Below are 25,856 nucleotides of genomic sequence, written 5' to 3'. Positions count from 1 at the left end.
TGTTCGTCAAACTAATAATAATAATAACTGCTATAGCAGCCGCAACATTAATATAGCCACAACGACAACTCTTGCTGACCTACTGCCCTCGGTCATGGCACCATTCCCAAAGTATGTGGGCTCTATTGATAACCTCACTAACAACTTTAACGACGCCCTGCGCGAAACCATTGATAACATAGCACCGCTAAAGTTAAAAAAGGCTCCAAAAAAGCGCACCCCGTGGTTTACAGAAGAAACTAGAGCTCAGAAATTATTATGTAGAAAGCTGGAACGCAAATGGCGCACGACTAAACTTGAGGTGCACCATCAAGCATGGAGTGATGGTTTAATAACTTATAAACGCATGCTTACCTTAGCTAAAGCTAAATATTACTCAAATCTCATCCACCGTAATAAAAACGATCCTAAATTTTTGTTTAGTACGGTAGCATTGCTAACCCAACAAGGGACCCCTTCCAGTAGCTCCACCCACTCAGCTGATGACTTTATGCAATTCTTTAGCAAGAAAATTGAAGTCATTAGAAAGGAGATTAAAGACAATGCGTCCCAGCTACAACGGGGTTCTATTAACACAGATACGATGGTATATACGGCGGATACTGCCCTCCAAAATAGTTTCTCTCGTTTTGAGGAAATAACATTAGAGGAATTGTTACAACGTGTAAATGGAATAAAACAGACAACATGTTTACTTGACCCTCTTCCTGGGAAACTGATCAAGGAGCTCTTTGTATTATTAGGTCCATCAGTGCTAAATATTATAAACTTATCACTCTCCTCGGGCACTGTTCCCCTAGCATTCAAAAAAGCGATTATTCATCCTCTTCTTAAAAGACCCTACCTCGATCCTTACCTCATGGTAAACTACCGACCGGTGTCTCACCTTCCCTTTATTTCAAAAATCCTTGAAAAAATTGTTGCGGAGCAGTTAAATGAACACTTAGCGTCTACCAATCTATGTGAAACCTTTCAATCCGGTTTCAGGGCAAATCACTCCACGGAGACAGCCCTCGCAAAAATGACTAATGATCTATTGCTAACGATGGATTCTGATGCGTCATCTATGTTGCTGCTCCTCGATCTTAGCGCTGCTTTCGATACCGTCGATCATAATATTTTATTAGAACGTATCAAAACACGAATTGGTATGTCAGACTTAGCCCTGTCTTGGTTTAACTCTTATCTTACTGATAGGATGCAGTGTGTCTCCCATAACAATGTGACCTCGGACTACGTTAAGGTAACGTGTGGAGTTCCCCAGGGTTCGGTCCTTGGCCCTGCACTCTTCAGCATCTACATGCTGCCGCTAGGTGACATCATACGCAAATACGGTATTAGCTTTCACTGTTATGCATATGACACCCAACTCTACATGCCCCTAAAGCTGACCAACACGCCGGATTGTAGTCAGCTGGAGGCGTGTCTTAATGAAATTAAACAATGGATGTCCGCTAACTTTTTGCAACTCAACGCGAAAAAAACGGAAATGCTGATTATCGGTCCTGCTAGACACCGAACTCTATTTAATAATACAACTCTAACATTTGACAACCAAACAATTAAACAAGGCGACACGGTAAAGAATCTGGGTATTATCTTCGACCCAACTCTCTCCTTTGAGGCACACATTAAAAGCGTTACCAAAACGGCCTTCTTTCATCTACGTAATATCGCTAAAATTCGCTCCATTCTGTCCACTAAAGACGCTGAGATCATTATCCATGCGTTTGTTACGTCTCGCCTCGACTACTGTAACGTATTATTTTCGGGTCTCCCCATGTCTAGCATTAAAAGATTACAGTTGGTACAAAATGCGGCCGCTAGACTTTTGACAAGAACAAGAAAGTTTGATCACATTACGCCTGTACTGGCTCACCTGCACTGGCTTCCTGTGCACTTAAGATGTGACTTTAAGGTTTTACTACTTACGTATAAAATACTACACGGTCTAGCTCCATCCTATCTTGCCGATTGTATTGCACCATATGTCCCGGCAAGAAATCTGCGTTCAAAGGACTCCGGGTTGTTAGTGATTCCCAAAGCCCAAAAAAAGTCTGCGGGCTATAGAGCGTTTTCCGTTCGGGCTCCAGTACTCTGGAATGCCCTCCCGGTAACAGTTCGAGATGCCACCTCAGTAGAAGCATTTAAGTCTCACCTTAAAACTCATTTGTATACTCTAGCCTTTAAATAGACTCCCTTTTTAGACCAGTTGATCTGCCGTTTCTTTTCTTTTTCTTCTATGTCCCACTCTCCCTTGTGGAGGGGGTCCGGTCCGATCCGGTGGCCATGTACTGCTTGCCTGTGTATCGGCTGGGGACATCTCTGCGATGCTGATCCGCCTCCGCTTGGGATGGTTTCCTGCTGGCTCCGCTGTGAACGGGACTCTCGCTGCTGTGTTGGATCCGCTTTGGACTGGACTCTCGCGACTGTGTTGGATCCATTGTGGATTGAACTTTCACAGTATCATGTTAGACCCGCTCGACATCCATTGCTTTCCTCCTCTCTAAGGTTCTCATAGTCATCATTTTCACCGACGTCCCACTGGGTCATTATTGTCACCGATGTCCCACTGGGTGTGAGTTTTCCTTGCCCTTATGTGGGCCTACCGAGGATGTCGTGGTGGTTTGTGCAGCCCTTTGAGACACTAGTGATTTAGGGCTGTATAAGTAAACATTGATTGATTGATTGATTGATAGATTTTGATACTTGTGCTAACTTGGAAGTATGTTAGCATCTCTTACATTAGTTTATTTTGTTAACATGCTAATGTTTTATGCTAGCTTTTTGGGTAAATTTGTATGTTTGAACATAAAAATCATTGATTTTGACGCTTGCCTCCATTTGGAAGTACCATATTTCCTTGAATAGCCGATGGGGCGCTAATTAATTCAAAACCTCTTCTCACTCCTGCGCCTATTCAAGGCATGCGGTAATTGCAGGCAGGCGCTAATAACTTTAAAACCTCTTCTCACCCCTGCGCTTACCAATGGCATTCAGTATAAAATTGAGTGTGATGTGAGGATACCATCACGAAGAGCAGGGTGTATAATATAAGCCGTACGAGTCATCGATGCATTGCATTCTGGGTAATTCTTATGTTGCGTTTATAATGTGTTACAGAGCCGATGTTCTCCAGAAATGTGTTTGACATTCTTGTTTGGTGTGGTTTGACAGTGTGGCACATATTAGTAAGAGTGTTAAACTTGTTTATATCACAACCTTCAGTATAACGGGTGTGGCTGATGAAGAAGACCCCTGGTTTACACAATAGTTCAAGCATAATAAACTCTTTATGTTTTGTAATTTCATTATACATTTCAAAAGAGTCTTGCAGCTCCCATTGTCTTTGTGAAATGAGTCAAAATGGCTCTTTGAGTGGTAAAGGTTGCGAACTCAGCTGCCTCCGCCGTTTTGAAAATGACGACAGGGGAAGTGTCACTGTGACGTCACAAATTTGACCCGGCGGTAATAGTAAGCAGGCGCTATTAATTTTGGGAAGCAAGTTTGACCTGTCAGTAGTTCAAGACAGGCGCGTATTACATGCCCGGCGGCAAATCAAGGAGATACGGTATGCTAACGTCTCCTTTATCAGGACACATTCAGGGCCTCACAGACTGTGGGAGATAACAACTCTGTCAAAAGATGCACATTTTCCAAACGAGGCAGTTCAATCAATCCCAGAGTGAAGCAACAACAAAAGCTTGCAGACTTTAAAACACAAATTCTTCTTATTATTGTTGTTATTATTCTTGTTATATTGTTATTATTTTTTCCCTTCGTCGAGTTTTATGAATATTGATATTTATCAGCTGATTATTATTAATATTAATAACTGTCAACTTGGTGTTAAAGACGTAGTCTATGATCACAAACTGATGACACACGTCTTGTAAGTCAGAGCTTCTTAACCTATTTCACCTCGGGGTTTTATTATTTGGGTGGGCTCCGGGCCCTGCTGTAGTGGAAAAGTAAGGTTTCCACTACAACGGGGCCCGGGACCCACCCAAATATTAACACTGAATTAGTAATCTGACTCGTTATTTGAATCATGTGATAATTATGTCTGACCTACTTACAGTTGACGACCTCGTCAAATGATATGGAAGATTATTATTAGTTGAAGACACAACAAACCTTAGGCTTAGGTCAGACTGATTAGAAAAAAAAGTACTAACTGCATAAAAACTGACTAAATATAAATGTAGGTACAATTATGTAGTGCTAAAATCAACTGAATACATAGTTGTGCCTATGAAAGGTCTGTGTGACTTTGACTCCAGACTTCTAAAGTTTGTTTGATGTCGTCATTACTGTCACCCGTGGTGGAAAAGTGTATTTTAATAGTGTCGTTTATCAAAAATAAAATATAGTTTTTGTGGCCCCTTTAGGGGGCGCCCACGGCCCAAAACTGAGTTGTAAAGGGACTTTGTTTATCATTCACAATCCTTTTGCAAGACGAGAACAGGTGTTTTTTTTATGCATTCTAAATTGTAAATGAGCACTAGCAAAAGTCAGCTAACAATGGAGGTGATAGAATTTGCTCTAGTCCGCCGAAAAAGCACTCTAAAAACCTCCATCAATGTTTTATATACACACTGTAGTATCTAGTAACATTCATAATAACATGTAATATATACATGATGAAAGTATATACATAATGTAGTAACATTTATAATAACATGTAATATTCACATTATGTAAGTATATATGTAATGTAGTAACATTCATAACAACATGTAATATATACATGATGTAAGTATATATGTAATGTAGTAGCATTCATAATAACATGTAGTATATTCATGATGTAAGTATATATGTAATGTAGTAATATTCATTGTAACATTTAATACATACATGTTATTATATTTAGTATATATGTAATGTAGTAAAATTCATAATAACATGTAATATATACATGATGTAAGCATATATGTAATGTCGTAACATTCATAGTAACATTTTATATACACATGTTATTATATTTAGTATATATGTAATATAGTAAAATTCATAATAACATGTAATACATACATGATGTAAGTATATATGCAGTATCTAGTAACATTCATAATAACATGCAACACATACATATTTTACAACAAACACAAGCATCATGTAGCAGTATTGCTAAGTGCTAAACAAGATATACAAACATAATACAACAATCACTTACTGTATAATGTCTGCTCTCACTGGGATAAAGACTGATGGGATGTTTGTATCTTCCCCTTTACATCAACAATTAATCATCATCCTCACAAAGAGTTCAAAAAAGTGTCTTTCTGAAAATCTCCGAGTCCGAGTTGGATGTCAAAGTTGACCAACTTGTCAGATTGTGTCCACAACCTTCTACTATCCAGGTGAGAGGCATGATTTATTGTCTAGAATTGATTAATTACAATAACAACATCAATAATACTTGTTCATATTCAGATAACCACATGTAAATGAAGTACTGTTGAAATATGACTTAGACTTTATGGGCGCGATAGTGTACTCATACTGTTAGCCACCTCTTACTAGCCTTATTTTACGATGCGTAAAAAAGAAAAACCTGTTTTGTTGTCCATCACAATCCGAATGTGTATTTGATTATTTGTTTGCATTTCTTTCAAATTACTTTGTCACATTTGCCAGCTTTATGGAAATCACCCATATTTGATCAAATATATATATATATATATATATATATATATATATATATATATATATATATATATATATATATATATATATATATATATATATATATATATATATATATATATATATATATATATATATATATATATATATATATATATATATATATATATAGGGACGGCGTGGCGCAGTGGAAGAGTGGCCGTGCGCAACCCGAGGGTCACTGGTTCAAATCCCACCTAGAACCAACCTCGTCACGTCCGTTGTGTCCTGAGCAATACACTTCACCCTTGCTCCTGATGGGTGCTGGTTGGCGCCTTGCATGGCAGCTCCCTCCATCAGTGTGTGTGAATGGGTAAATGTGGAAGTAGTGTCAAAGCGCTTTGAGTACCTTGAAGGTAGAAAAGCGCTATACAAGTACAACCCATTTATCATTGATTTATTTATATATATATTTGTAAAGTAAACGGTCTCTTATACTGTATTAGCATGCTAACAATAGTATGCTAACATTGTATGCCATCCTTTAAAGGTAACTGTGTATGTTGATACATCAAAATCATTTATTATGATACTTGGCGCCATCTTAGAAGTATGCTAACATCTCTTATACAATATTATCACGCTGCTATTTTACACTAGCTTTTTAGCTAACTTTGTAAGTTTTAACCCATTAATCATAGATTTGGATATTTGCCGCCAAATATGCTAACATCCCTTATATTAGCATGCTAATTTTAGCATGCTAATATTTTATGCCGTCTTTTTAAGCTAGTTTTGTATGTATATAAATAAAAATAATATATTTTGATAGTTGGCGCCAGCTTTTTAGCTAACTTTGTATGTGTGAGCCCATTAAAATAGATTTGGATATTTGCTGCCATCTTAGAAGTATGCTAACATCTCTTATATTAGCATGCTATCGTTTTATGCTACATTTTTAAGCTCATTTTGTATTTTTATACATAAAAATCCTGTATTTAGATACTTGCCACCATCTTAGAAGTATGCTAACATCACTTATATTAGCACGCTAATGTTCTACGCTAGCTTTTTTAGCTAATTTTGTATAAGTAACATCTCTTATATTAGCATGCTAATGTTAGCATGCTAACATTTTATGCCATCTTTTCAAGCTAATGTTGTACGTACATACATAAAAAACATATATTTTGATACTTGGCGCCATCTTAGAAGTATGCTAACCTATCTTATATTAGCACACTAACATTTTACACTAGCTTTTGAGCTAACATCATATATGTGAACATATTAATCATATATTTGGATATTTGTTGCCATCTTAGAAGTATGCTAACATATCTTATATTAGCATGCTATCATTTTATGCTGGCTTTTTAAGCTCATTTTGTATTTTTATACATAAAAATCCTATATTTTGATACTTACCGCCGTCTTAGAAGTATACTAACATCTTTTATATTAGCATGCTAAAGTTAGCATGCTAACATTTTATGCCATCTTTTTAAGCTGGTTTTGTATGTATATAAATAAAAATAATATATTTTGATACTTGGCGCGATCTTTTTAGCTAACTTTGTTCGTGTGAACCCATTAATAATAGATTTGGATATTTGCCGCCATCTTAGGAGTATGCTAACATCTCTTATACTAGCATGCTATCATTTTATGCCAGATTTTTAAGCTCATTTTGTATTTTTATACATAAAAATCCTGTATTTAGATACTTGCCGCCATCTTAGAAGTATGCTAACATCTCTTATATTAGCACGCTAATGTTCTATGCTAGCTTTTTTAGCTAACTTTGTATGTGTAACATCTCTTATATAAGCATGCTAATTTTAGCATGCTAACATTTTATGCCATCTTTTCAAGCTAATGTTGTACGTACATACATAAAAAACATATATTTTGATACTTGGCACCATCTTAGAAGTGTGCTAACCCATCTTATATTAACATTTTACACTAGCTTTTGAGCTAGTGTAAAATGTGTGTGAACATATTAATAATAGATTTGGATATTTGTTCCCATCTTAGAAGTATGCTAACATATCTTATATTAGCATGATATCATTTTATGCTAGCTTTTTAAGCTCATATTGTATTTTTATACATAAAAATCCTATATTTTGATACTTGACGCCATCTTAGAAATATGGCAACAACTCTTATATTAGCATGCTATCATTTTATGCCGGCTTTTTAAGTTAATTTTGTATTTTTATACATAAAAATCCTATATTTAGATACTTGCCGCCATCTTATAAGTATACTAACATCTCTTATATTAGCATGCTAACATTTTATGCCATCTTTTTAAGCTAATTTTGTATGTATGTACATAAAACTCATATATTTTGATACTTGGCGCCATCTTAGAAGTATGGTAGCATCTACTATATTAGCACATTAACATTTTACACTACCTTTTTAGCTAATTTTGTAGGTTTCAACCCAATAATCATAGATTTGGATATTTGCCGCCATTTTAAAAGTATGCTAACATTTCTTATATTAGCATGCTAACATTTAACACTAGCTTTTTAGCTAACTATGTATGTGTGAACCCATTAATCATAGATTTGGATATTTGCTGCCATCTTAGAAGTATGCTAACATATCTTATATTAGCATGCTATCATTTTATGCCAGCTTTTTAAGCTATTTTGGTAGTTTTATATGTAAAAATCCTATATTCAGATACTTGCCGCCATCTTAGAAGTATGCTAACATCTCTTATATTAGCATGCTAATGTTAGCATGCTAACATTTTATGGCATCTTTTTAAGCTAATTTTGTATGTATATACATAAAAATCATATATTTTGATACTTGGCGCCATCTTAGAAGAATGCTAACATCTCTTATATTAGCACACTAACATTTTACACTAGTTTTTTTGCTAACTTTGCATGTTTCAACCCAATAATCATAAATTTGGATAGTTGCCGCCATCTTAAAAGTATGCTAACATCTCTTATATTGGCATGATATCATTTTATGCCAGCTTTTTAAGCTAATTTTGTATTTTTATACTTAAAAATCCTGTATTTTGATACTTGCTGCCATCTTAGAAGTATGCTAACATCTCTTATATTACCATACTAATGTTCTATGCTAGCTTTTTGGCTTACTTTGAATGTTTAAACCCAATATTCATAGATTTGGATATTTGCCAGCATTTTAGAAGTATGCTGCCTTGGCTGTCCAAGGTCCAGGGCACAGATACTTGGACTTAGACTTAGAAAAACTGTATTAATCCACAAAGGAAATTGTTCTTGGCCCATCAAAAGTCCTCTGAAATGTTCCAGTCATGTTATGTTGTTGCACACTGGTTTGAAATACTTTGCAATTAAATCATGAAGTACTTGCATTAAGTTTACTTTTGTATCCAAGTGTAACCTATTTTTTATGGACTTGCCTCTTTGTGATGTTAAAGGCCTACTGAAACCCACTACTACCGACCACGCAGTCTGATAGTTTATATATCAATGATGAAATATTAACATTGCAACACATGGCGATACGGCCTTTTTAGTTTACTAAATTGCAATTTTAAATTTCCCGCGGAGTTTCTTGTTTAAAACGTCGCGGAATGATGATGCGCGCGTGTGACGTCACGGACTGTCAGGAAATATTAGCGCACCACCATTTGTGGCTAAAAAATGTCTCTTTTCATTGCGCAATCAAACAGTATTCTGTACATTTGTGTTGCTGAATCTTTTGCAATGTGTTCGATTAATAATGGAGACTATAAAGAACAATGCTGTCGGTGGAAAGCGGTGTATTGCCGCTGTCTTTAGCACCGAGACACAGCTGGTGTTTCAAGTAAACATGTTCCTCTACGTCAACCAGCATGTTTTTGGATGGGAAAATTGTGATATGTATCTTACCGGAGACATCATTGGATTATTCATCCTCCTGCAGTAGCTGTTTAAAAGGCAGCTGTGAGCTTGGCTCCTCGGCTTCTCTCTGGGACACTGCGTGTTCACCGCAGTCAACCGACCTCGAGGTATGCCTTTACAATCTCACTAAAACACTGTTAAAAAAGTAAGCAGATAAGGGATCTTCCAGAATTATAGTAGTAAATGTGTCTAATTACATCTGAAACGCTCACACTGCCGCCGCCCGGAGCCGTCGCTTTTTATTTTATCTATTTATTTATTTATTTTCTATTCCTTCGCTATCAATATCATCATCCACAAATCTTTCATCCTCGCTCAAATTAATGGAGAAATTGGCGTTTTCTCAGTCCGAATAGCTCTTGCTGCTGGAGTCTCACATTAAAAACAATGTGAGGACGTGAGGAGCCCTCACCCTTGTGACCTCATCGTCTGCGACTTCCGGTAAAGGCAAGGCTTTTTTATCAGCACCAAAAGTTGCAAACTTTATCGTGGATGTTCTCTACTAAATCCTTTCAGCAAAAATATGGCAGTATCGCGAAATGATCAAGTATGGACCTGCTATCCCCGTTTGAATAAGAAAATCTCATTTCAGTAGGCCTTTAAGTTCCTGTTACAAGCTGTTATACCAGTGGTTCTTAACCAAGTTTCGATCGAACCCTAGGGGTTCGGTGAGTCGGCCTCAGGGGTTTGGCGGAGCCTCTGCCGCGGAGGGTCAGGATACACCCGACTCATCGTGTAAATAAAAACTTCTCCCTATTTCCGTATTATGGACACCCCCAAACAATGCACTGTTCAATTTGTGCACCAGTAAAAAAACCTATTACTTTGTCTTAAATTTGAAAAACATTTTTATTTTTCACTAAAGAAGGGTTCGGTGAATGCGCATATGTAACTGGTGGGGTTCGGTAACTCCAACAAGGTTAAAGGCCTACTGAAATGAGATTTTCATATTTAAACGGGGATAACAGGTCCATTCTATGTGTCATACTTGATCATTTTGCGATATTGCCATATTTTTGCTGAAAGGATTTAGTAGAGAACATCGACGATAAAGTTCGCAACTTTTGGTCACTAATAAAAAAGCCTTGCCTGTACCGGAAGTCGCAGACGATGTGCGCGTGACATCACGGGTTGTGGAGCTCCTCACATCTGAACATTGTTTACAATCATGGCCACCAGCAGCGAGAGCGATTCGGACCAAAAAAGCGACGATTTCCCCATTAATTTGAGCGAGGATGAAAGATTCGTGGATGAGGAAGGAAGAGTGAAGGACTAGAAAATAAAAAGAAAAAAATGATTATACAGTGGGAGAAATTCAGATGTTATTAGACACATTTACTAGGATATTTCTGGAAAATCCCTTATCTGCTTATTGTGTTACTAGTGTTTTAGTGACATTATAAGGTCGGCCCCCGCACCTTTCTTCAGCACCAGTCGAAGGGTCGTGGCGATGCCTATCTCTGCCCTTCGCAAGGGACCCTCTTCGAAACACGATCTTTCGAAATGATCGCTGCATAATACACTGTACTTTATGTGTGTGGTCCAATCCACCCGTGTTCGCTTGACCGCTCTGTTCCATAGAAAAGCTTCACCTGTCATCTTTCCGGAATGTAAACAATGAAACACCGGCTGTGTTTGTGTTGCTAAATGCGGCCGCAATCCACCGCTTTCCACCTACATCTTTCTTCTTTGACATCCCCATTATTCATTGAACAAATTGCAAAAGATTCGGCAACACAGATGTCCAGAATACTGTGTAATTATGCAATGAAACGAGACGACTTATAGCTGTGAAGGGTGCTGGAACAAAATGTCCTCTACGATGCATGACGTCACACACACGTGTCATCATACCGTAACGTTTTAGCATGATACTTCTGCGCGAAATTTAAAATTGCAATTTAGTAAACTAAAAAGGCCGTATTGGCATGTGTTGCAATGTTAATATTTCATAATTGATATATAAACTATCAGACTGCGTGGTGGGTAGTAGTGGGTTTCAGTAGGCCTTTAAGTTCCTGTTACAAGCTGTTATGCAGTATATGCCTTGTGCTCTTATTTTGAAGGCGCTTAGAGCGGAAATGGTGACACATTGTGGTAGAGCGGAGTTTTGAAAATAAGTTCAGTTTGACACGAGGACCACTTTTTTTCGTTTGTTTTCAAAACTCCGGCTCCACCACAACGTGTCACCACTTCCGCTCTTAGCGCCTTCAAAATAAGAGCTCAAGGCATATACTGTATATCAGCTTACAACAGGAACCTAACGTCACAAGGAGGCAAGTACATAAAAAAAATAGGTTACACAAGTATCAATCAAACATATCGGAACTTTGTGAAAGTTGACATACTTAACGTGACGTCATAGACAAGTCATGTTTTCAAAGGTTGGAATGAAGAGCATGTGGTGGGCGGAGCTTGATGCTTCATGACGTCTGATTGGCTGGCAGCCTTCTTCGAAGTCCCTCCCAAAGAGAGACTTGGAGTCTTGGTGAAGCGCGGACTTCATTCCCCGGGAAGGACGAGCAAAGTTCGGCGATGACGCCAAAAACTGGCAGGAAGAAGTTTACTCTCCGGTGATCCTCGTTGACCTTTCAGCAGGAGGAACCACGTGGTGCTCTTTACGCGCAGCCGCTTTACGCACGACTTTAGGATGAGCAGAGCTGGTGACGTCATGGAGGGGGGCTACGCGGAGCCGCAGTCGTCCTACGGAGACTCGGCGGCGTCTTCTGGCGGCGACGTCTTCCCGGCCTGCAGCCTGCTGGACACTCCGCACCTGTTCGAGCGTGCGGGTGACGTCACGCCCTGGGAGCACCTGCCCAAAGTCCAGGGCACAGGTGCGTCCGCGCCGGACACTCTGGCTCAGGGCGGCGCGGGTTCTAGTCTGGTCGCGGCGTGCAAGTTCATCAAGGACGAGGAGGAAAGTTCCGTCATCATGGAGGCTCCTTGTCCGGAAGTCCTGGACACCTGCCGGAAGCAGAGCCAGTTCGGCTTCGGTGATCCGGAGTTCGCCCCGGTGTGCGCCAGACCCTCCCAGGGAAACCTGCACCTGGACGCACACCTGGCCGTGTACAAGGGCGACCTTCCCCGCTGGCAGGTACCCGTCAGTTCCGCTGAGGCGCACTTCTGGTGCCAGCCTGCGGAGGAACACTTCTCTCAGGGAGTCCACAGCCAGGTCCACAACCAGGTCCACAACCAGGTCCACAACCAGGGCCTCCACCACAGGACACAGACGCCTTTCAGCGCTTTTCATGGGTAATTGTCTTTCTTTTTCATCCTTTACCATCATTAATTCTCATCATCTACCATCATTAACTAGATCAGACATACTTTTTTAATCCCCGAGGTGAAATGAATATTTTCAACACAATCCCATTCAAGGTCAAACAGGCCCCCCTTACATAAAAGGTGAGATACAGGTAGGGGGGAATGGAGAAAAAAAATCCATAATTAAAAAAAAAATCGGTCTAATCCTGGGCCCCTGGAGAGGGGGTCCAGACTGAGCACAAGGGAAAAAAACAACTCATTGCCACTTGTGTGTAAGAGAGAAACATCAAACATCAAAGAAGACAAAAGACATTAAAGACATTAAAAGAGCAGAGCAGATGTAACCCGACACTTCCTCATACAGCTAGGAATAAAAAGTAAAAGAAACATACACTGTGGTGTTTACTAATAGTCTTCGTCTACAATCATAAATATCATCATATACAATCATGAATTATAAATCGTCATCTACAATCATTAACTATGAATCCTCCTCATCTAAGGTCATTATTTATAAATCATTATCATCATCTACAATCATTAATAACAAATCATCTTCATCTACAGTCATAAAGATCATCATCCACAATCATGAATTATAAATCGCCATCTACAATCATTAACTATGAATCCTCATCATCTACAGTCATTAATTATAAATCATTATCATCATTTACAATCATTAATTACAAATAATCTTCATCTACAATCATAAAGATCATCATCTACAATCATTGATTATAACTCATCATCTACAATCATTAATTATAAATATAATCTACAATCATTAATTACAAATAATCTTCATCTACAATTATAAATATCATCATCTTCAATCATTAATTATAAATCCTCATCATCTACAATCATTAATTATAAATATCATCTACAATCATTAAATACAAATAATCTTCATCTACAATTATAAATATCATCTACAATCATTAATTATAAATCTTTATCTACAAACATTAGTTTTGAATCCTCGTCATCTACAATCATTGATTATAAATCATCATCATCACCTACAATCATTAATTATAACTCCTCAACTTCTAGAATCATTAATTGTAAATCATCCTCTAAAATCAGTAATTATGAATCATCATCATCTGCAATCATTAATTATAAATCATCATCTACAATCATTAATTATAAATCCTCATCATTTACAATCATTAATTATAAATCATCATCACCTACAATCATTAATTACAAATCATCATCATCTACACTCATTAATTAATAATCACTGTCATCTACAATCATAATAATCATTATTTACAATCATTAATTATAAATCATTATAATCTACACTCATTAATTATGAATTCTTATGATCTACAATCATTAATTATAAATCATTATAATCTACAATCATTAATTATAAATTATTATAATCTACAATCTTTAATTATAAATCATTATAATCTACATCATTAATTATGAATCATTATAATGTACAATAATTAATTATGAATCATTTTGATCTACAATAATTAATTATGAATCCTTATGATCTACAATCATTAATTAAAAATCATTATAATCTACAATCATTAATTATGAATCATCATCCTCATCTACAACCATTAATCATCATCTACAATCAATAAATACAAATCATTATATTCTACAATCGTTAATTATGAATCCTTATAATCTACAATCATTAATTATGAATCATCATCCTCCTCTAAAAACATTAATCGTCATCTACAATCATTAATTACAAATCATTATAATCTACAATCGTTAACTATGAATACATATAATCTACACTCATTAATTATGAATCCTTATGATCTACAATAAGTAATTATAACTCATCATCATCTACAATCATTAATCATCATTATCTACAATTACTAATTGTAAATCATTTGCAATCATTATTTATAAATCATTATCATCTAAAATCATAAATCATCATCTACAATCATTATTACAAATAATCTACAATCATAAATTATAAATCATCATCATCTACACTCATTAATTATAAATCATTCAAGATCAATTACCATCGTAAATCATCATCAATTACAATTGTTTAATATGTCTTATTTTGAATTACATTTATGTCCCCACTTTAATATGTTTTATCTTTTTATATTGATGTGCCCACTTTAATGTCTTATTTTTAATTATATTTATGTCCCCACTCTAATATGTCTTATCTTTTTAATTATATTTATGTCCCCACTTTAATATGTCTTATCTTTTTAATCATATTTATTTCCCCACTTTAATATGTCTTATCTTAAATTATATGTATGTCCCGATTTAAATATCTTATCTTAAATTATATGTATATCCCCATTTGAATATCTCATCTTTAAATTTTATATATATATATATATATATATATATATATATATATAATATAAAATTTAAGATAATACACATTGAAATAAGTGTCTGACACAAGAGCGTAAATTAGCATGGTCATCTGTGACTAAGCTGCCAAGGAGGATATATATATGTATATATATATATATATATATATATGTATATATATATATATATATATATATATATATATATATATATATATATATATATATATATATATAATGTGTCCCCCCATTTTTATATCTCTTATCTGAAATTATATTTATGTCCCTATTTAAATACCCCATTTTTATATCTCTTATCTGAATTTATATTTTTGTCCCTATATAATGTCATATCTTAAATTATATGTATTTCCCCATTTAAATGTATTATCCTAAATTATATGTGTGTCCCCATTTAAATACCTTATCTTAAATTATATTTATGTCCCCATTTAAATATCTTACCTTAAATTAAATGTATGTCCCTATTTAATTATCTTAACTTAAATTATAGTATGTCCCCATTTAAGTATGTCTTATCTGAAATTATATGTATGTCACCATTTAAATATATTATCTCAAATATATGTATGTCCCCATTTAAACATCTTCTCTTAAATTATATTTATATCCCCAAATAAACATGTCATCTTCACATCTTAGTAATGCTGAGTTAATAAGTACTACTACACAGTAGTACTACACAGTAATACTGAGTACATGACAAATACCACACAGTAATATGACACAGTAATACACAGTATTACTACAAAGTAATACTACACAGTAACACTACACAGCAATACTGAGTACAAGACAAATACTACACTTGTAGTACAAACACTTTGATGAAAACACTTGAAAGTACTGATAAACAACTTATACTTCCAATAATACACAGTATTTGAACATGAGGTTTATTTGCAGCACATGTAATAACTTTGAGGTACTTGTACACAGATTGCCCCCTCAGAGGTCATGTGTGATCTGTGGAGACGAAGCGTCAGGTTGTCACTACGGAGTTGTCACCTGCGGCAGCTGCAAGGTCTTCTTTAAACGAGCAGTTGAAGGTAATCAACGTTTTTAATGACTTGATTTATTACTTTAATTTGTGCTGAGTTGTTCATCAATTTAGTCACTACATTTATCTATTTAGAGGTTTAATACTCACTAAATATGACCACAAAGTCAGTAAGTTTGCAACACTGATTCCTGCTGCTAAGTCTTCTTATTCTCTGGCAGACCAGGTGTGTACAAGCTGTGGTATTACTATTATTACTACGCACCTGCTCATTGCAAATACACAAGCTGTCTTCTGGGATACATGATGGTGCTCTACTGCAATGCACTTACCATTGTTAGTATTTTGTCTTTTACTGCACGTGTAGTACTCTGTTTTTTGAAGTAGTAGTAGTACTGATTTTTAAGTAGTATTGCAATAGTAGTGTTCCAAATGTAGCACTATAGTAAAATATAGTACGAGTAGTGAAGAGTATAGTAGTCGTAGTAGTAGTAGTGTTTTAAATGTAGTAGTAGTAGTTTTGTAAATTGTAGTAGTGTAATGTTTTATAGTAGTATTGTAAAGTGTTGTCATATAAAGTATGTAGTAGTATTGTAAAGTGTAGTCATGTAACGTATAGTAGTAGTATTGTAAAGTGTAGTCATGTTAAGTATAGTAGTAGTATTGTTAAGTGTAGTCATGTAAAGTATAGTAGTAGTAGCAGTAATAGTTGTAGCTGTAGTATTGTAAAGTGTAGTCCTGCAAAGTATAGTAATAGTATTGTTAAGTGGAGTAATGTGAAGTATAGTAGTAGTATTGTTAAGTGTAGTCATGTGAAGTATAGCTGTAGTATTGTAAAGTGTAGTGATGTATAGTAGTAGTATTGTTAAGTGTAGTCATGTCAAGTATAGTAGTCGTAGTATTGTAAAGTGTAGTCATGTAAAGTATTGTAGTAGTATTGTAAAATGTAGTCATAACGTGTAGTAGTAGTATTGTTAAGTGTAGTCATGTAACATATAGTAGTAGTAGTATTGTAAAGTGTAGTCATGTAAAGTATAGTGATAGTATTGTTAAGTGGAGTAATGTGAAGTATAGTAGTATTATTGTTAAGTGTAGTCATGTAAAGTATAGTTGTAATATTGTAAAGTGTAGTGATGTATAGTAGTAGTATTGTTAAGTGTAGTCATGTCAAGAATAATAGTCGTAGTATTGTAAAGTGTAGTCATGTAAAGTATTGTAGTAGTAGTAGTATTGTAAAATGTAGTCATAACGTGTAGTAGTAGTATTGTTAAGTGTAGTCATGTAACATATAGTAGGAGTATTGTAAAGTGTAGTCATGTAAAGTATAGTAATAGTATTGTAAAGTTTAGTCGTGTCGAGTATGGTAGTGTATTATAAAGTGTAGTCATTTCAAGTATAGTAGTAGTTTTGTTAAGTGTACCCATGCTAAGTATAGTAGTAATATTGTTAAGTGTAGTAACACAAATTATAGTAGTAGTAGTAGTACTAGTAGTAGTAGTGTAAAGTGTAGTCATGTAAAATATAGTAGTAGTATTGTTGAGTGGAGTAATGTAAAGTGATGTAATAGTATTGCAAAGTGTAGTAATTAGAAGTATATTAGTAGTATTGTAAAGTGTAGTCATGTAAAGTATAGTAGTAGTAGTATTGTACATTGTAGTCATGTAAAGTATAGTAGTATTATTGTAAAGTGTAGTCATGTAAAGTATAGTAGTAATAGTATTGTACATTGTAGTCATGTAAAGTATAGTAGTATTATTGTAAAGTGTAGTTATGTAAAGTATAGTAGTATTATTGTAAAGTGTAGTCATGTCAAGTATAGTAGTAGTAGTATTGTTAATTGTGGTCATGTAACATAAAGTAGTAGTATTGAAAAATGTAGTCATGTGAAGTATAGTATTATTATTGTAAAGTGCAGTCATGTAAAGTATATTAGTGGTATTGTAAAGTAAAGTAGTATAGTAAAGTGTAGTAAAATGTGGTAGTACAGTAAATTGTAATATTGTAAAGTGTAGTAATGTAAAGTGTTGTAGTAGTAGTAGTAGTTATTAGTAGTATTAGTAATAGTAGCAGTAGTAGTGTTTTTGTATTGATTGATTGATTGATTTATTAGTAGATTGCATAGTTCAGTACATATTCTGTACAATTGACCACTAAATGGTAACACCCGAATAAGTTTTTCAACTTGTTTAAGTCGGGGTCCACGTACAAACCCCATTTCCATATGAGTTGGCAAATTGGAATACAATGATTTGCAAATTATTTTCAACCCATATTCAGATGAATATGCTACAAAGACAACATATTTGATGTTCAAACTGATAAACAGTTTTTTTTTGCAAATATTCATGAACTTTAGAATTTGATGCCAGCAACACATGTCAAAGAAGTTAGGAAAGGTGGCAAAAGTTGAGGAATGCTCATCAAACACTTATTGGAACATCCCACAGGTGTGCAGGCTAATTGGGAACAGGTAGGTTCCATGATTGGGTATAAAAACAGCTTCCCAAAAAATGCTCAGTCTTTCACAAGAAAGGATGGGGCGAGGTACACCCCTTTGTCCACAACTGCTTGAGCAAATAGTCAAACAGTTTCAGAACAACGTTTCCTAAAGTGCAATTGCAAGAAATTTAGGGATTTCAACATCTACGGTACATAATATCATCAAAAGGTTCAGAGAATCTGGAGAAATCACTCCACGTAAGTAGCATGGCCAAAAACCAACATTGAATGACCGTGACCTTCGATCCCTCAGACGCCACTGTATCAAAAACAGACATCAATCTCTAAAAGGACATCACCACATTTTCTCAGGACACTTCAGAAAAACACTGTCACTAAATACAGTTCGTCGCTACACCTGTAAGTGCAAGTTAAAGTTCTACTACGCAAAGCGAAAGCCATTTATCAACAACATCCAGAAACGCTGACGGCTTCTCTGGGCCCGAGATCATCTAAGATGGACTGATGCAAAGTCGAAAAGTGTTCTGTGGTCTGACGAGTCCACATTTCAAATTGTTTTTGGAAATATTCAACATCGTGTCATCCGGACCAAAGGGGAAGCAAACCATCCAGACTGTTATCGACGCAAAGTTCAAAAGCCAGCATCTGGGATGGTATGGGGGTGCATTAGTGCAAAAAGGCATGGGTAACTTACACATCTGTGAAGGCACCATTAATGCTGAAAGGTACATACAGGTTTTGGAACGACATATGCTGCCATCTAAGCGCCGTCTTTTTTATCGACGCCCCTGCTTATTTCAGCAAGACAATGCCAAGCCACATTCAGCACGTGTTACAACAGCGTGGCTTCGTAAAAAAAAGAGTGCTGGTACTTACCAGGCCCGCCTGCAGTCCAGACCTGTCTCCCATCAAAAATGTGTGCCGCATTATGAAGCGTAAAATACGACAGCGGAGATCCCGGACTGTTGAACGACTGAAGCTCTACATAAAACAAGAATGGGAAAGAATTCCACTTTCAAAGCTTCAACAATTAGTTTCCTCAGTTCCCAAACGTTTATTGAGTGTTGTTAAAAGAAAAGGTGATGTAACACAGTGGTGAACATGCCCTTTCCCAACTACTTTAGCACATGTTGCAGCCATCAAATTTTAAGTTTATTATTATTTGCAAAAAAAAAAAAGTTAATGTGTTTGACCATCAAATATCTTGTCTTTGTAGTGCATTCAATTGAAATTGGGTTGAAAATGATTTGCAAATCATTGTAGATCGTTTATATTTACATCCTACACAATTTCCCAACTCATATGGAAACAGGGTTTGTAGTATTGTGAAGTGTAGCAATGTAAAGTGTTGTGGTAGTAGTAGTAGTAGTTGGTAGTAGTAGAACTAGTAGCAATGTTGGGTTAGTTACAGAAAACCAGTAACTAGTTACACTTCCAAGTGTCACGGGGGGGTAAAATGGGTGGACCCAAATGCAGTAAAGACAAGCTGAAATAGTGTTCAAGGGTTATTATTAATAAAACCTGAGGGAAAAGGAGGCAGCTTGTAGTCCTAGGCTTTGCAGTCCAGGAGAGCAGGCTGAGGCTAGCAGGCTGTGGCTAGCAGGCCGAGGCTAGCAGGCCGAGGCTAGCAGGCTGAGGCAGGCACACACGGCAAGTAGGGAACACATGTAGCAAGGTGAAACGATCTGGCAATCGCGCCGAGTGGAGTCCAAACATTTGTAGGCTGCAGGTGATGAGTTGATGGCAGGCAGGTGAGTGATTAGGGTGCTGGGATCAGCTGTGTCAGGCTGAGAGCTGGAGCCAAGCCTACGCCCAAAACACACCCACTCTCCCAAAGACACACAGAGAAAAACAGACAGACTGACTGTGACAGTGCCCCCCTCTCAAGGAACGCCTCCAGGCGATCCCCCAGGCTTCCCCGGGTGACTGCGGTGAAAGGCCAAGATGAGGGAAGGGTCCAGGATGAAGCTGCGTGGCACCCAGCAACGCTCCTCAGGCCCATACCCCTCCCAGTCCACCAGGTACTGTAGACCTCTACCCCGACGGCGCACATCCAGCAGTCGCCGGACCGTGTAGGCTGGGTGGTCATCGATGACACGGGGGGGAGGAGGGGGCGTGTTAGGGGGAGACAGTGGGCTGGTTGAAACAGGCTTCAGTTGAGAGACATGGAAGGTGGGATGGATCCTCCAGCGTGCAGGTAATTTGAGTTCAACTACTGTTGGATTGATGATGGAAATGATTTCATAAGGGCCAACATACCGGGGTGCAAGTTTCTTAGAGTCCACCTTCAGGGGGAGGTCTTTAGAGGAAAGCCACACCTGCTGACCAGGATGGTATACAGGGCCGTACTTCGGTGTCGGTCAGCATATCGACGATTTCGGTCCACTGAGCGGAGGAGGGCAGCACGAGCATCTTTCCACACCTTGCGGCAACGCCGCATATGAGCCTGTACTGAAGGTACGGAGATGTCATCTTCCTCAGCAGGAAACAACGGAGGTAGGTATCCCAAGGATACCTCAAATGGTGACACTCCAGTAGCTGCACAGGGTAATGAGTTGTGGGCATACTCAACCCATACCAGGTGGGTGCTCCAAGAGGAGGGGTTCTTAGCAACGACACATCGGAGGGCCGCTTCTAGGTCTTGATTTGCCCGTTCGGTTTGCCCATTAGACTGAGGGTGATAACCCGAAGTCAGACTCACAGTGGCTCCAATAGCCCGACAGAAAGCCTTCCAAACCTCTGAAGTAAACTGAGGCCCTCCATCAGAGACCACATCTGAAGGAATACCATGAAGACGGAACACATGCTGGACCATGAGGTTGGCTGTTTCCAGGGATGTGGGGAGTTTGGGTAGAGCCACAAAATGCACTGATTTGGAAAATATGTCCACTATAGTGAGGATAACCGAATTTCCCTGAGAAGGCGGGAGGCCAGTGACAAAATCCAGTGAAATATGAGACCAGGGGCGGCTTGGGACTGGCAAGGGATGGAGTAGGCCGGCAGGTGGTCGATTGGAGGATTTTCCACGGGCACACACAGTACAGGCAGACACAAAAGCATGGGTATCAGCATCCATGGTAGGCCACCAAAAGTGTCGCTTGAGGAGAGTCATGGTGCGGCCAACTCCTGGGTGGCAGGCAAATAGGGAAGCGTGTGCCCACAGAAGAACCTGTGAACGTACAGCATCAGGCCCAAAAAGGCGGTTATCAGGACCATTACCCGGGTCTGGTTGGTCTTGCTGAGCCCTTCGGACCACCGACTCTATCTCCCAAGTCACTGTGGCCACCACACATGAGGCCGGAAGAATAGGCTCAGGACTGGTGGGACCCACCGAAGTGAATTGACGTGACAGGGCATCCGGTTTGATGTTGCGGGATCCTGGACGGTAGGTCAGTGTGAAGCGGAATCGACCAAAAAACAAAGCCCACCGGGCCTGACGGGAATTGAGGCGCTTTGCAGACTGAATGTAGGTCAGGTTTTTATGGTCTGTCCAGATGATGAAGGGGTGTTCTGCTCCCTCAAGCCAGTGCCTCCATTCTTCCAGAGCGAGTTTGACTGCCAGCAGTTCCCTATTACCTACATCATAATTGCGCTCAGCAGGTTGTAGCCGATATGAGAAGAACGCACATGGATGGAGCTTCTGGTCCTTGGCAGAACGCTGGGATAGTACAGCCCCCACTCCAGACTCTGAGGCATCAACTTCCAGGATGAACTGGCGTGAGGCGTCAGGATGAATCAGGACAGGGGCTGTGGTAAAACGTCTCTTAAGCTCCTTGAAAGCCGCGTCAGCCTCTGCCGTGCAAGTGAACGGGATAGATGGAGATGTGAGTCTTGTGAGGGGTGCGACCACTTGACTGTAGTTCCGGATGAACCGGCGGTAAAAGTTTGCAAAGCCCAGAAAGCCCTGGAGACGTTTAACTGAGGTTGGTTGTGGCCAGTCCACCACACCTCGCACCTTTTCGGGGTCTGCCTTCACCTGACCACTCTCAATGATGAAACCGAGAAACCTTGTGGACTGAACATGGAACTCACATTTTTCAGCTTTAATGTAGAGCTTATTCTCAAGAAGGCGCTGGAGCACTTGTCTGACGTGAACCACATGTTCCTCCGGGTTGCGGGAGAAAATCAGGATACCATCCAGATACACAAAAACGGAGCGGTTAATCAAGTCTCGGAGGACATCGTTCACCAGAGCTTGAAAAACTGCTGGGGCATTAGTCAGGCCAAAAGGCATAACCAAGTATTCAAAATGGCCAAGGGGAGTCCTAAAGGCTGTTTTCCATTCATCACCAGCTCGGATTCGAATCAAATGGTAGGCATTGCGAAGGTCTAACTTGGAAAACACAGTTGCTCCTTGGAGGGGTTCAAAGGCAGATGCCAGTAAAGGCAGTGGGTATTTGTTATGAATGGTGATATTATTCAACCCTCGAAAATCTATACAGGGACGTAGAGTGCCATCTTTTTTACCCACAAAAAAAAAACCTGCACCGAGTGGGGAAGATGAGGGTCGAATAATGCCTGCAGCCAATGAGTCATGGATGTATTTTTCCATCGCCTCTCTCTCAGGGCGTGACAGATTGTATAACCGACTGGAAGGCAGGGGAGCTCCTGAAAGCAGGTCAATGGCACAGTCATAAGGGCGGTGCGGAGGGAGGGACAGTGCATGTTGCTTGCTGAAGGCCTCTTCTAAGTCATGGTAGACAGAGGGAACCTTGGACAGGTCTGGGGGCTCTGCAACAACCGGGGAGACTGTGTCCTCAGCAGGGGAGCGGGCAGACCGCAGGCAGGTGGAAAGACAGTAGGAGCTCCAGCTCACCACTTTGGCTGCAAACCAGTCAATGTGAGGATTGTGAAGTCTTAACCAGGGCTGACCAAGGACTACAGGAGCATGAGGAGAAGAGATTATGTGGAATTGGATTTGTTCAAGATGATTACCAGAGACAAGGAGGTGCACAGGTTCGGATCGGTGAGTGACACGGGCAAGGAGTCGACCAGTCAGGGAATTGGCTTGTAAGGGTGAGGGAAGTGGTTCGATGGTAATGCCCATTTGGGAAGCAACGTCGGCGTCCAAAAAGTTCTCATCCGCCCCCGAGTCCACCAGAGCAAGGAGAGACATGGACTGAGATTGCCAACGGAGACTAGCAGAAAACTGCATACGGCATAGGGACTTAAGGGAGAGGACAGCTTGGCTCACCAGAACCCCCACTGTTAATGGTGAGCCTACTCTTTTGGCCGCAAAGAACAGGTGGCAAGGAAATGGCCAGGTTGACCACAATAGAGACACACCCCTGCCCTCCTTCTGCGAAGGCGCTCTTCAGGTGTAAGGTGAGCCCGGCCCACCTGCATGGGCTCCTCAACAGGGGAACTGGAGGTTAAGGCTTTGCACATTGGCAAATTGGGCTCGGCCGACCCGGGTCTAAAGCTGGAGGGTTCCAATGACCTGCAAGAAACGGGGTCAGCTTGCCACTGGGCCATCTGGTCTGAGATGTTGATAGCTGCTGTAATAGCTTCGTCTAGGGACAACTGCTCATTCCTCAGAGCAATCTCCCTTCCAATGACCCGACTAAGCCCATTCTGGAAAGCAGTGAGAAGGGCCTGGTCATTCCAGCCAGACTCCACAGCTAGGGACCGGAATTCACAGGCAAATTCTCTTACGGAGCGTTTCCCTTGACAAAGTCGCAACAACTGCTGACCGGCTTGCTGCCCTCGTATGGGGTGGTCGTAGACCCGCTTCAGTTCTGCAGATAGTGCAGCAAAGGACTGGACTACAGGGGATCCTTGCTCACGAAGGGCATTAAAATAACTCAAAGGGGGCCCCTGTAGCAGGTTGGCTGTATAAGCAATTTTGGCTGCCTCACGGCCAAAACGAGAGGGCTGAGCTTCAAAAGCAAGCTGGATCTGAGTTAAAAATTCACGACAGGTGCTAGGATTGCCAGAGTATTTATCAGGCGGGGGGATGTGTGGCTCTGCAGCAGGGACAGCATGGGGTGCAGGTGGTGCGGGTGGTGCAGGTGGTTCGGGTTGTGGTTGAGCTTGTTGATTGATGAGAGTTGTGAGCTGGGTGGAAACGCGTGACATCTGGTCAATAAGTTTTTGTAATAGTTGGTCATGGTTTCCCAAACGCTGTCCTTGATTGGCAAGGGCCTCCCTCACACGGTCAAAATCTGCTGGGTCCATTGTAAAGGCCAGATCGTTCTGTCACGGGGGGGTAAAATGGGTGGACCCAAATGCAGTAAAGACAAGCTGAAATAGTGTTCAAGGGTTATTATTAATAAAACCTGAGGGAAAAGGAGGCAGCTTGTAGTCCTAGGCTTTGCAGTCCAGGAGAGCAGGCTGAGGTTAGCAGGCTGTGGCTAGCAGGCCGAGGCTAGCAGGCCTCTGAGGCAGGCACACACGGCAAGTAGGGAACACATGTAGCAAGGTGAAACGATCTGGCAATCGCGCCGAGTGGAGTCCAAACATTTGTAGGCTGCAGGTGATGAGTTGATGGCAGGCAGGTGAGTGATTAGGGTGCTGGGATCAGCTGTGTCAGGCTGAGAGCTGGAGCCAAGCCTACGCCCAAAACACACCCACTCTCCCAAAGACACACAGAGAAAAACAGACAGACTGACTGTGACACCAAGTTACTTTATTTCTCGGTCACTTACACCAAAAAGTAATGTGTTACTGTGAAAAGTAACTACCATTTAGTTACTTCTATTTTCAAAAACTTTTTTAAGGCTCCTATAAATGCCCTTTTAGCCTTTATTTCAGTACGGTTATTGCAGTGGAGAATAATGCAATCTGTTGATCAACTTGACATGCATTTGCGCCACTGAACTCTGCTAAGCCATGTCGTCTACATACAACACGCAAAGACAAAGATATGTTTCAAAGGGCCAATTTATTGCGGCCAGAACAAATTGACAAAACTATTTTAAATAGCTGCAACATAACATACATTTGTAACAAACCGCATGATAACAACATGTCACAACATCACTGTATTCCTGGCTTCACCCAAAGAAGGCACACATGACATGATTATATGGCATGTCACTATATACAGCACACATACCGTTATACACACGCCTCTTAATGCGTTTTTTTTTCACTCAAGGAATTGTGAAATAAAATCATGTCTTCAGGAGATCAACACTGTACTGAAGCCCAGAACACTCTACGCATTTCCCCAGTTTTAGTTTACAGAAAAGGGAAGATTGTCCTGGCCCACTGGAATCCCTCTTTATGTTT

The 25,856-nt window shown here is 39.3% G+C and overlaps 1 protein-coding gene across 1 annotated transcript in view; it reads left to right on the top strand.

Annotated features, from left to right (window-relative positions):
• Window positions 1-12,039: 12,039 nt before the first annotated feature.
• Window positions 12,040-25,856, top strand: part of LOC133537109 (progesterone receptor-like) — a 47,329-nt gene continuing 33,512 nt past the window's right edge. Inside the window, exons 1-2 of the mRNA XM_061877974.1 lie at window positions 12,040-12,791; window positions 16,103-16,212. Coding sequence (XP_061733958.1) covers window positions 12,190-12,791; window positions 16,103-16,212 — 712 coding nt within the window. The 5' untranslated portion in view covers window positions 12,040-12,189. The remainder of the gene's footprint in view (window positions 12,792-16,102; window positions 16,213-25,856) is intronic.

Source organism: Nerophis ophidion, linkage group LG18, assembly GCF_033978795.1.
Source record: "Nerophis ophidion isolate RoL-2023_Sa linkage group LG18, RoL_Noph_v1.0, whole genome shotgun sequence".
Classification (NCBI taxonomy): domain Eukaryota; kingdom Metazoa; phylum Chordata; class Actinopteri; order Syngnathiformes; family Syngnathidae; genus Nerophis; species Nerophis ophidion.
The sequence above is the reverse complement of the archived record's forward strand: the minus strand, read 5'-3'. Positions and strand labels throughout refer to the sequence as shown.